Source organism: Asterias rubens, chromosome 13 (assembly GCF_902459465.1).
Source record: "Asterias rubens chromosome 13, eAstRub1.3, whole genome shotgun sequence".
Lineage (NCBI taxonomy): Eukaryota > Metazoa > Echinodermata > Asteroidea > Forcipulatida > Asteriidae > Asterias > Asterias rubens.
In genome coordinates, this window is record NC_047074.1 from 3,230,628 (window position 1) to 3,243,930 (window position 13,303).

The 13,303-nt window shown below is 40.2% G+C and overlaps 3 protein-coding genes across 3 annotated transcripts; 1 reads left to right on the forward strand and 2 right to left on the reverse strand.

Moving 5' to 3' along the window:
- Positions 1 to 4,071: 4,071 nt before the first annotated feature.
- LOC117298631 (perlucin-like protein) lies at positions 4,072 to 4,605 on the reverse strand. Its single transcript, XM_033781950.1, has one exon. The coding sequence runs from the start codon at positions 4,603 to 4,605 to the stop codon at positions 4,072 to 4,074; it is 534 nt and encodes a 177-aa protein (XP_033637841.1).
- A 3,629-nt stretch (positions 4,606 to 8,234) lies between these two features.
- On the reverse strand, positions 8,235 to 8,771 carry LOC117298632 (asialoglycoprotein receptor 1-like). The gene has a single exon (XM_033781951.1). The coding sequence runs from the start codon at positions 8,769 to 8,771 to the stop codon at positions 8,235 to 8,237; it is 537 nt and encodes a 178-aa protein (XP_033637842.1).
- Positions 8,772 to 12,204: 3,433 nt separating this feature from the next.
- LOC117298634 (neuroligin-3-like) lies at positions 12,205 to 12,949 on the forward strand. Its single transcript, XM_033781953.1, has one exon. It carries the CDS (start codon positions 12,467 to 12,469, stop codon positions 12,947 to 12,949), a length of 483 nt encoding a protein of 160 aa, XP_033637844.1. The 5' UTR covers positions 12,205 to 12,466.
- Positions 12,950 to 13,303: the final 354 nt, after the last annotated feature.

Here is a 13,303-nt window from a genome sequence, read left to right on the forward strand (position 1 = left end):
CAGCTCTTTACCAAGTAAGTTTCATGCTTAAACTCGTGTTCAGTGCCTCTTTAACAACCGGCCCGAACACCATTCAAATCCGCAGCAGCTTTTTGCGGGTATACCCTTCTGAATGAAATTTCCGCATGCCTTATAGACACTGGACACTATTGGTAATTGTTAAAGACCAGTCTTCTATCTTGGTGTATCGCAACATATACACAAAAGTTGCAAAATAATAATGAAAGAAAAAACACCCTTTCAAACGAAGTTGTATGCTTTCCGATGCTTGATTTCGAGACCTCAAATTCTAAATTATGAGGTCTCGAAATCAAATTCGTGGAAAATTACTTCTTTCTCGAGAACTACCTCACTCCCTCACCCCATTACTCGTTACCAAGTATGGTTTTATACTGATAAATATTTTGAGTAATTACCAATAGTGTCCACTGCCTTAAACAGTTTAATTGAGTATAATGTTATTAATGCACATGCCTCAGAGTAAAATATAAAGAGGTTTTCAACGGAAGAGTTAAAAATGCATGAAAGCGAAATAGGTGTTTCCTGGTCTCGGACCGGTTTTTTTCGACGAAATTGGAAAGTGTCAATTTCAAACTGCTTAGCGAAATCAAAGAATTGTTTTAAGAAGGAAGCGCCACAACAGTGATAAGCAACGAATGCTCAAACTTTGTAAAGATTTTACGTTCAAGCTAAAACATCTTGAATATAATTCAGCATCACTAAAATACAAAACTTGGTTGCATAAGTGTACCCTTGCGGAGTGTTATCGTAAAGTGAAATATTTACCGCTCCATTTTACAAGGCAAATACTAGTGAACAAATCGGCTATAAAATTATTGTGTGACAATGCAAGAACAATAAATTCAATATCATAAATATTGTAAAACACACCGGGGCCTAAAACATATCATTTTAATTTTTTGTTTAAATAAGCAGAACACAGAATGGGAATCTCGTCAACCTCATTAAACAACAAAAACCAAACAAAATGAACGACTCCAATTATACACCAACCTTGTCCACCACGATACGATCCGGACCCGGTAGCCCCTCCCCCGTACTATCCAAAAGTGGGTGGGGTCTAAGAGCATTCAACTTGGATTACTCATGTGGTGAATATCAAAATTAATAAACCTTCGATCGTCTGTATGAGATATGCAGCGTGTTGTGCATAATGTTGTGTAATGTAGTGCTGTTTCATCCACTGAATGTGTTCGTGTATGTGCAAATTGACTGCGAATCTCCGTGTGAAATGAACGCGAGGTCAAAGGTAATTCTTTTACGAAACCAGGTATCCAATGGCGTTGTTCGCAAGGATCGAAGTATGACGTCAGATGTTTGAGCAAGAACCATCTTGGCAGATCACGGGACAACTACATGATTTTACAGTGCGTTGAATTGACCATGCAAAGTATCGTGGTATTTAACCAGTTTTCGAGAACCGTGTGTTCCCACTTACGGCCCTTTTCGAAACCACGGCTTCGGTGTTAAATTTGGCTCAGGCTACCTTGGCCCCGCGGTTGTTTTTACAATAGTTACGCGTGCTTTGCGTACGTGCTCAGATCTTCACACATGAGGACGGAGCCTGAAGCCGAATCCAAAGCCGAAGCCGTGGTTTCGAAAAGGGACTACGTAAAGTCAGCTCACAAAATCGGGGGTGGGGGGGGTAGAGTCATAACCTAAAAAACAAATGGCTCATCTTGTGAAATGAACAATGGTCAACTAGTCGCGACTCTATACCACTCCCATGATTGGTAATATATAGTCATTAAAGGCAGTGGACACTGTTGGTAATTGTCCAAGACTAGCCTCCACAGTTGGTGTATCTCAACATATGCATAAAATAACAAACCTGTGAAAATTTGAGCTCAATCGGTCATCGAACTTGCGAGATATGAATGAAAGAAAAAACACCCTTGTCACACGAAGGTGTGTGCGTTTAGATGGTTGATTTCGAGACCTCAAGTTCTAAATCTGAGGTCTCGATTTCAAATTCGTGGAAAATTAGTTCTTTTTCGAAAACTATGGCACTTCAGAGGGTGCCGTTTCTCACAATGTTTTATACCATCAACCTCTCCCTATTACTCGTCACCAAGAAAGGTTTTATGCTAATAATTATTTTGAGTAATTACCAATAGTATCCACTGCCTTTAAACATGTCAAAAACATCGGACACAAAATACGCAAAATTATGTTACTATTCATTTTTATTTCTTTCGTGCGAATCTATTGAACTACACGGTGCAGTATTGTAAATATTTTATTTAATTTTACAGTAGGGGCATTTTTGTTATACGTTGAATAGACCATGTCAAGTCTCGCCTCGGGTATGGGAACCACATGTATCCACGCTTACATTGCCTTTACGTGTGAATAATACGCGAGAATTGCATTGTCTACTGTTAGGTCACAGTGGGTTCGCATTAGTGTCTTCAACACTATCTAGTTACATCATTGGTAAACCGTATCGTTATTCTCTATCACACATAAGGTGTACAACAGCTTTTTAGTTTTATTACCCAACTATTTAATTAACAATAATAATAATAAGAGACATTTAAATAGCGCTCTAACACGAGGTACCACAGCGATCTACAAGAAACTATACAATAAGCAATTAAATATGGCACTGATAATGGGAAAACAGTCAAAGCAGTCAGTCATTGAACAGGAAAGTTTTGAGATGTTTCTTGAAAACTGCAAGTTACTCCGCGGAACGAATTTGATGAGGGAGACGGTTTCAAAGGCACGGAGCATGTGCGTAAAAAGCACGATCCCCAGCAGCGGAATGCACCTTTGGAACTGCCAAGAGTGTATTGTCTGAACCAGAGCGAAGGCCATGTCTTCCAGGTTGGTAATAAAGCATTATATCGCAGTTTTTTTGTCAAGGTTTTAGGTTTGAATAAACACCAAATCTATCCCATCCTCCTTTCAAACACAAAACTTTTCACTTTTTATCTAGGTTTGAGCAACAAGGGATAAGACAATCTATCCCCTGCTATTTTAGGCTGGGTTTGAGGAACAAGGGAAACAACATCGACCCCATTATTTAAAAACAATTGACTTTTTTGTGTGTGGGCGGGTCGGGGGGAGTTGGGAGTTGGAAGTCAACTTTCCCAACAATGAGGGCATCATCGTTAATCAAAGAGTGATCGTATTGTTCCAATATGAGTTTGCAGTACCAAAAAAAAAATGTGGTTTTGCCAACAAAAAGATATTAATCAAAAGACTGTTAACAATATTTGTTCTTATAGGGCACGCGCTTCTTCATTTGTTCCCCCAGCAGTATTTTATGAAGATTTTGTATATCAGCGATTTCAAAAAAAGTGGCTACATTTTATCAAGAAAATTTACAAATTTAAAGTTCTAGTTAAATGTTATTGAACCTATTTGAAAATGTAAGTAATTGTTTGGTAAAATATTTGTGCGCCGCATTAACTCATACATACAATGTCTTAAATGGATTTGACAATATGATGACGTGCAGAACTTTTTAAAAAGCAAACAAAAAAAAAGAAATGCGCCATCTGACGCGAAACTGAAAAAAAAAATCAGGACGAGCAAAGTTGTTGTTTAACCACAGTCTGTACTTGGAACAGATTTGTTCGATTTTATTTTATGTTGTTCTCACTTATGAAGACAGGAAATTAACTATTGCAAAGAAGCAAAACGTTTTCGTTAAAAGTTTCATATAGATGTAGTTCTTCAACAGAGGGGGGTGGGGGTGATGCTTTGATTGCTGCTTGGCTTTCCATATTATGCTGTGTCAACTTACAGTGTTCGGCGATCTTGAAAAGTTATCATCTTGCTCGTAGTAAGCGATAAGTTAATTACACAAAGACGATAATTAACCAAAGTGTCACGGTACTTTTATAAGAAACACGTAAAATCAAAAATTATAGTAGCGGCCAATTCTGCTCGATGTTGAATGAGAGACAGTTTTGGCCCTCCATACATCGTCGTCTGCATGCGGCTACTGTGTCTGTTGATCTGTCCAGGGTGTGGCCGAAGAGACAGCGAGACACGAAGTGACCTACTGTCAGGCGATAGACGTTACACGATGGTAGTGGATTAACCACATCTTGCTTGACGGGGACGCTCACAGACGATGAACATCTCATATGTTGCCATCGCATCACCCCAATAGCCAAGTATGTCTGGATTCTTCTGGATATCACGGGTTAACATGTAGCCATAATCATGATCAGACGGCCATTTTTCATCATCTGGTTGGTTTGGCCCCCACTTCCGATATTTAGTCGGATTCAAACCATTCTCAATGCAGTTCCAATCACCTTCAACTTCAGCATCATTACAATTGATCCAAACACCCTCTAGATATCCGTGGTGCTGAAACGAAGTAAATATGAACTCATTTTCGCCATCTGAGCTTGGCAGCATTATAGATGCGTTGTTACGATCACACTGCATCAAGGCAGTGGTCCAGTCGCCCTTCATGGATCCATCCAGACCCAAGTAGCAAGAATCAGCATAAGGCACCCATCCATAAGGGCACCCTCTCGCTGCAAACACACCCTTAATTACCATGATAACGGTCAAAGAAACCAAAGTGTAATAAGTTGCTGCAATAACTCGACAAGCCATCTTGTACCACCTTCCTTGCTCACTGTCCACGTACGTCTGTACCAGCGATTGCAGTTAGGTCTATCAGTATGACCGAAATTCTACAACTCTTGAGGCAAAGTAACGGTCTTACCAAAGATACCTACTTAAATATAGAGTGATTACTTAGGGTTTTAAAGAATAAATATTTGAGTACTAGTGAAGTATTCATTTTTGAAAAGCCCCTATAGTGATATCGGTAATTAAAGGCAGTGGACACTATTGGTAATTACTCAAAATAACTGTTAGCATAAAACCTTACTTGGTAACGAGTAATGGGGAGAGGTTGAAAGTGCCTTTTCATAAATGATGTAAACGTTTTGCTAGAACAGGTGATTAATTTTTAAGGTGACCAAAGTTTAAGCCATGCTAGGCATAACTGTCCCGCATGATACGCCACAACGTAAAGAGCAGGTAAGATCATCGGCTTTTAGCTGTGTGTTCCGTAACTGTCCCTCCAAAGGACTCGACACGGGTTAAGCTTTACTCGTGCGTAGCAACCACTCCTTTAAGTGTGTCGATTAAAACCATTAACTATAACCCCTATTAACCATCAATAAATAAATATGAACTGTCTAAGTAATCAGCTATATTTTCCCAGTTAACTTAGGCTTAAGTGCCTTGTTAATAAATGAACAAGGCACTTAGTAAACGTATTGCTAGAACAGGTGATTAATTTTTAAGGTGACCTAAGTTAATTTAGGCCATGCTGGGCATAATTGTCCCGCATGATACGCCACAACGTAAAGAACAGGTAAGATCGTCAGTTTTTAGCTGTGTGTTCCGTAAACGTAGGCCTAAGTGCTTTTTCATAAATGTTGTAAATATTTTGCTAGAATAGATGATGAATTTTTTAGGTGACCACAGTTAATTTAGGAATAAGTGTCACGCAAGCACGTCACAACGTAAAGAGCAGGTAAGGTCAACGGTTTCAGCTGTTTTTTTTTTTTTCATCAGCAGAGTGTAGGTTCGAGTTCCAGTCATGACACCTGTGTCCTTAACGACCTGCTTGAACGAAAATGTCAAGCCGTGAACTTTGCCGAATATCTTTTTAAATTTTTTCAACCAATAAGGAGATCGAGTCACGTGACTATAAATAGATTAAAATTGTGTAAAAACAACCCCTTATCCAGCACTTTTCTAAAGAAAAATCGCGAAAAGTTCCCTCACGTAATCACTCATATTACGTCAAAGTCGGGAGCTCCTGTTTGTATAGCCGGTTTGTGTTTGTGCAGCGTCGAGGTTTAACAAAGCAAACTCCCAGACATGACGTCAAAGAATTGTAATTTTGACGTGCGCCGTCAACGGCAGAAGTGTTTTAGTTTTTCAAAAAAAGATTTGAGGTTGGGGCCTGGGCCCAATTTCATAGAGCTGCTCAGCACAAAAATGTTCTTAGTATGAAATTTCTTCCTTGATAAAAACAGGATTACCAACCGAATTTCCATTTGTTGCATATTGCTTGTTACTGGTATTCAGCTGTTGTTTGCTTATTCTGAAAATCATGTGAACATTTAGTTGGTAAGCCTGTTTTTATAAAGGAAGAAATTTTATGCTTAGCACATTTTTGTGCTAAGCAGCTCTATGAAATTGGGCTTTTGAAAATCAGGATTTTTTATTCGATAATTACAAAAACAAATCAGAAGTGTACGCATATCAAAATTACATTCAAATGATGAACAAACGAAGAGGTTTTAATAGAATTTCCGTTAAAAATAATTCACTCAATGCAGTAGCTGTTTATTGAAAGCAAGTCACTTTACCACAAGGGGTGGGGGAAACAACCTGACGTTACTGGGAAAAAAATGCTGCGGCGAGAGTGATCACCCCTTGGAACGAGGTATTATCAATGATTCATACTTAAAGCCATTGGACACTTTCGGTAAAAAGTTTGTCCAAAGGCCCACACTTCGTGTATCACAACTTATATATAAAATAACAAATCTGTGAAAGTTTAGGCTCAAGCGGTAATCGGAGTCGGGAGAAAATAACAGGAAAACCCACCCTTGTTTCCGCACGTTTCGCCGTGTCATGACATGTGTTTACTAAAATCCGTAATTCTCGATGTCGAGAATTGATAATTGTTTTTATGTTTTCTCAAAAAGTAAAGGATTCCATTGAATAATATTTGTTTTACCATTACCTACTGTAAACCCTGTAAGTTATTTGTAAATCTGTGAACTTTTATTTGTTTTTTCTGTTCCGAAAGTGTGCAATGGTTAAACAAAAAAGTGTAAAGTCATTTCTCATTGTGGGGGTTTTACTTAATTAATATTAGAGTGATAAAAAAACACTCGCTGCCACAGAAGCGAAAGGTGCAACAAAACTTAAATGCCACAACAAGACAAAATTGTACTTTGACACCTTCCACAAGACTTTGTCCAGCATTGTGTATGAATTGTATCGAAGGCCGCTTAAAAAGTAATACAAGTATGTTATTAAGTACCATTAGCTATAACCCCCCTTTCTAATCATGAATAAGTAACTATAGGAAACATTTAATTATTGAGCTAGCCTATATTTGTTCCCTGTAAACGTAAAAAAGAATTAGAACAGATCTTGAAATATTTACGGTGACATTAAATAATATAGTCATGCTAGGCATATTGTTCGGCATGTACACCCGACGTAGTGCGGACAGGAGCACATGACTCAAGCTCTGGTGTTTCTGATCAGCAGTGTGTGTTTTGGAGGCTCGGTCGTGACACCCCGTGTCTTTCAGTAAGACACATAACCACGGTGCTTCGTCATTCACGTTACGGTAAGCCGTTGGTTGTGTCTCGGGTAACGTATACGTAAAAGGACCCATTGCATTTATCGACAAGAAAGAGGTTCGCCCTGGCGTTCATGGTTAGGTTTGCGGGATATTGCCTCACAGCGTCTTGAATGAGGTGCATTCTGGTCTGGCTAGGTATAAAACATTCACCCCTAGCTAAACTTGGTGTATCTCATCAACATATGTATTCAATCCAAAACCTGTGAAGAGCTTAGCTCAATTTTGGTCGTCGAAGTTGCGAGGAAAAAAATATGAAGGAAAAAACATGATACCCTTGTCACACGAAGTTGTGCGCTTTTAGATGCTGGATTTCGAGACCTTAAAGAGGTCTCACAGTAAAATTCGTAGAAAATTACTTCTTTTCCCGAGAACTGCGTTACTTCAGAGGGAGCCGTTTCTCACAATGTTTTGTACTATCAACAGCTCCTCATTACTCATTACCAAGTAAGTTTTATACTAATATTTATTTTGAGTAATTACCAATAGTGTCCACTGCCTTTAAAGGGCCCGGTTTGAACATAGCAGTTTCTTTCTCGAAGGCTAAACTTGAATTGCTTTAAAGTGTTCGGTATTTTGAAAAGTTCCGTCTTGCTCCGTATTCAGTGATGAGTTACATAAAAGACAACAATCATCGTACATTAGAATTCCAAATAGTAGTTGGCTACTCCGCTTTATAATGAATGAGAGACAGTTTTGGCGCTCCATACATCGTCGTCTGCAGGCGGCCACTGTGTATGTTGGATATCTGTCCAGGGTGTGGCCGAAGAGACAGCGAGACACGAGGTGACCAGTAGACTCATCTACTGTCAGGCGATAGACGTTACACGATGGTGGTGGATTAACCACATCTTGCTTGACGGGGACGCTCACAGACGATGAACAATGGTTTATCTATGTCCACATCACCCCAATAGCCAAGTACGTCAGGATTATTCTTGTAATTAAGGGTTATCATGAAACCATAATCCTGATCCGTAGACCTTATATCATCGTCCGGTTGTTCAGGATCCCACTTCCGATATTCAGTTGGAAATTTACCATCTTCGATGCAGTTCCATTCACCTTCAACTTCAGCATCATTACAATTGATCCAAACACCTATTGGATCTCCGTGGTGCTGAAACGTAGTAAATATGAATTTATTTTCCCAATCTGAGGTTGGGAGCATTAGAGATGCGTTGTTGCGATCACAATGCATCACGGCAGTGGTCCAGTCGCCCTTCATGGATCCATCCAGACCCAAGTAGCAAGACTCAGCATAAGGCACCCATCCATAAGGGCACCCTCTCGGTGCAAAGACACCCTTGGCCATAATGATGATCACAAACAGTGATACCAACTTGTGATGAATCGTGGCAATCACTAGATGGGCCATCTTTTTAAACGCTCACTGTTTTTTTGTGAATTCAAACTGAGTCCAGAAATGGATCACGATCACCGGCACAGCAGCTGTGGCAGTCTGCAACAAATCGTGTGGTCGGGGCGGCTCTACGTCCCCCTTGATGGAATAAAATGATGATGATGGATAGCTTTAGGTAAGGTGTGGCAGTCCACAGTGTGGCAGTCGACACTTAGAGACCAACACGATTCACACGACTCACCAATGTCATTGCTCTTAATAAAAGGAGCAACCGGTGCGTTCTTTTCAGGTTTTCCATTAGGGTTTATGAATAACTCATGTGATTCGCTTGCACTAATACCACTCAACTTCAAGCTAACTGCGCATCAGCCTGAACATCTGACGGTGTCGTTGCCCAAGCGGATAAGACAAGCTCTGGTGTTTCTGTTCAGCAGATTTGTGGGTTTGAACCTGGTCGTGATGGCACTTGTGTCCCTGAGCAAGAAACTTAACTATAATTGCTTCTCTCCTCCCAGGGGTAAATGGGTACATGTGAGGGCAGAAATGGTTCTTGTGATTGATAAGCTTAGTGTTTTACATATGGCAGCACATGTTGATACTCCCCAGGGAGCTGAGATGGTTTAAGGAATGATTTAAGGCCCAGTGACCGGGGTAGTAATGTTGAAGCGCCACGAGCGTCACTGTATCGGCCTCCAGCGCCTGTCCTGATCCCAATTTCATAGAGCTGCTAAGCACAAAAATTTGCTTAGCATGAAATTTATTCAATGATTAAAACAGGATTACCAACCGAATTTTCATTTGTTGCATATATTGCTTGTTACTAGTATTCAGCTGCTGTTTGCTTACACTGAAAATCACGTGATCATTTTGTTGGTATTTATTTTTATCAAGGAAAAAATGTCATTCTCAGCAAATTTTAATGCTTAGCAGCTCTAAGAAGTTGGGCTCTGATCCTGTCAGATGTACCCGAGTGCCCAAAATCTAATACTAAACTGCAGAAACTGTAAATCGGAAATTTAAAGGTCATAGCTTACTATGGGTTGTTGAAACATGTTCTAATATTGTGCCTTTGGGTTGTTGACTTTCAATCTGGGAGTATTTTGGTTACAGTTTGTTTTAGGTCTCAAAAAGGGCGATATTTTGCTAAAGGGTGATGATGTTGTTAAAAATTGAGATTACTTCTTTGATGTGCCTAGCTCCAAATTTTAATGGCTGAACCAATCGAATCTAAAAGAAAAACGAGTTTTTAATGGTCAGTCAAAATATTTGTTGACTCCTTTTTTAAAAAGGAAGTATACTTTTGAATATTTAAAACGTTTTTGGAAAAGTATTTGGTTACATTCAGCATCGGTTGCTATTGGATACTCGTTCATGCGGTGCCCTTTTATCACCTAGCTCGCGTGACGATGTGGAGGACAGAGGGCGGTGTTTACACCGCCACTTTTCTGAAAAATTATATCAGTGTAAAAACGTTTCCAGTCAGACAGAAGGTCGCCCTCACGTGGCCGTGAAACCAAAGGAGACCAACGTCATAAGATACCAACGTCCTTTCATTCCAAAAAGACGAAGCACACCGTTAAACAAATTTAAAGTATAAACTTACAGGCCCTATATTGGTTAGACCGAAAATCTAAAACATTTAACAGAGTTCTATATTGTTTACATTATTGTTAATGTTCATGGTAGAAAAACATTTGGTTCCTGATGGGGAGATGAGTGGGAAGATGATTTTGTTGTAAAACCTCTGCGATTAGTAAATCTTGGTCACAAATCTTAAACCTTTAACAGCAACAACACCAAAAAGTACCATAAAAAAAACCGCTAAATACATAAATGATCCGGGTCCATGGGGCTTGATCCTTTTCTTGGTCAGGGCCGTATTATCTGTGTCAAAACTACTCGGAAGTTGGTACATTTTACGAATAATCGAAATCGGTCAGTCAGCGTGCTTTTGAGGTCACGAAGCTAATTACTGATTTTTCGATCCATGCATCACAAGTTTGCATGTAACCCCAAAAACTTAATTGGTTACGGGGGTAGTGGGGAGCTTTTGATATTATAAAGCATTGTAAGAAACAGCTATTATAATTCTTATGATTCCATGTGCAATATTGAGCAATTCCAAAGCATTGGAGTTAACATCATTTCCATGACAAGGTCGTGGCTGGGGCGGGGCTTGAGGGGAGGGGTGGTTGAGGCTTCTAGGCTTCCTACATGAACCATGAGCCATAAACGAAATAATAGGTCATTGAATTTAAGGCTACCCCTTAATATTCTTATAAAATTTTCTATACTAAAATGAAGTCTCTATTTTTGTCACAGGTTGTGACACAGTAAAGGTGGAGTTAAGAAATTATACCGGCGCAAAAGTTTCGATTTGTATCGATGGGTTCGGGAACTCGCTGGCGCCACTATCGTATCCCTTACCAGGAAAATATTGCTGCCACATACAAACAATAAGTCCATCGATTGACGGACCCATTTGGCGATTGGACTAATATTAAAGGCACTGCACACGTTTGGTAATTACTCAAGATGTAAACCCCCAAAAAGTACTTGGTAACGGGCAACGGGTAGCTGTTGGTAGTTATAGCATTGTGAGAATTACTCCCTCTTTAAAGTAACTTTTACGAAAGAGGTAGTTTCTCATTTCAATATTTCAATCTGATGAGAAATACTCAGGCCTTAAGCCATTCTGTGGCATCTTAACTGAGCCCAAATTTTCATGCGATTCGTGTCCTGCATTATGTTGGGATACATCAAGTGAGAATACTGGTCTTAGACACTAGTTTTTACCAAACGTGACCAGTGCCTTTAAAGTCAATGGACACTATTGGATTGTCAAAGACTAGCCTTCACAGTTGGTGTATCTCAACATATGCATAATATAACAAACCTGTGAAAATTTGAGCTCAATCGGTCATCGAAGTTGCGAGATAATAATGAAAGAAAAATAACCCTTGTCACACGAAGTTGTGTGCTTTTAGATGGTTGATTTCGAGACCTCAAGTTCTAAATCTGAGGTCTCGAAATCAAATTCGTGGAAAATTAATTCTTTTTCGAAAACTATGGCACTTCAGAGGGAGCCGTTTCTCACAATGTTTTATACCATCAACCTCTCCCCATTACTCGTCACCAAAACAGGTTTTATGCCAATAATTATTTTGAGTAAGTACCAATAGTGTCCACTGCCTTTAAATATAGCCATGAATCCACCATAAACTGGTTAGTAGGCGAACCTTCTGTCGTTATATTGTTACCTAGATACAATCAATATCTGTACATTAATTGGACCCCGATGTGTTTGTGTTATGACACCATGGACTAGCGAGGCACCGTGTACCCGTGTTTCGGTTTACCTCACCGTCGTGGCGAGCTCCCCCCTCTATAGCCGAATCGAACGGGCACACGATTGTAATTGAACTCCAGTCAGTCGTGTGGGGCGATGATGAGTACAAGAAAGAGAAAAGCGTCAATTCCGCCAATAACACTAACGTTGGATTGACCAGAAGCGTGTTGGGCGTGCTGTGAGTGGTTTAGTAGTAGTAGTGTGTGTACGGTGCACGTGAGGAGAAGCAGCCGAGATTTCCACCCTCTGTAACAACAAATGTATTTTTGCTAAACGGAGGCACGGATGTATACCGTTTCGTATCAAATCAAGTTGTAGTTTTTGTTCAAGGTTCGAGCGTTTTTTTTTTTATACTGGCGACATGGGTTTTCAGCGGGAGATGATGTTTGTGGTGCAGTTTGTGATGAGATGGGGTGTTGTGATGCTAGTGATGCAGATATGTCTCGCTATGAGGATAACCGGACAACAGACGGACACAAGGGCGACCAGCAGAGTGATCGGACCAGCGGGTGTGGTCACTGTACCCGGGGGTCGAATACGTGGCCAACGGGTCCGCTTGACAAACCGTCACCTCAGTGCCGTGGATCAGTACCTTGGGGTACCGTACGCGAGACCCCCTACCGGTCATCTGCGCTTTCGGCCCCCACAATCTCCTCCAGTGAGCTGGACGGAGGTCCGGAATGCCACTAAACTTTCCCCTGCGTGTCCGCAGGTTGTTCGGACGGCTGAGGCCGACATGCCGAGATGGAAAAGTGAACCTCTAAGACACCGATGGCCGTATCTTCAAGTCATGGACGAGGACTGTCTTTTCCTCAATGTTTACGTACCTACGAAAGGTGAGTGATGTTTACAAAACACTTTTCTTCAAGGCAGATCACTTCAAGACACTGGACACTATTGGTATATGCCGAAGACCAGTCTTCTCACTTGGTGTATATCAACAAAATTATCTTTATCCAGTGCTTTTCTGAAATTTTTCGCGAAATGCTCTATTACGTCAGTACTCTATTACCACACTTTGCGGGAGCTCCATCTGGTAAAGCCGCTTTATAGCATTTTGAAAAACATTTCATTTCGAAGTAATATGTTTGTAAACAATTCAATTCAATTCAATTCTTTATTTGTCATGCCCAGCATGAAAATCACTTTCTCGATTTGCACATTAAAATACAGTTGTTAAAAATAGCACAAAACATAT

Excerpts from the sequence above, each read along its gene's own strand:
- LOC117298634 (XM_033781953.1), top strand. The coding sequence starts at position 12,467 with ATGGGTTTTCAGCGGGAGATGATGTTTGTGGTGCAGTTTGTGATGAGA.
- LOC117298631 (XM_033781950.1), bottom strand. The coding sequence starts at position 4,605 with ATGGCTTGTCGAGTTATTGCAGCAACTTATTACACTTTGGTTTCTTTG.
- LOC117298632 (XM_033781951.1), bottom strand. The coding sequence starts at position 8,771 with ATGGCCCATCTAGTGATTGCCACGATTCATCACAAGTTGGTATCACTG.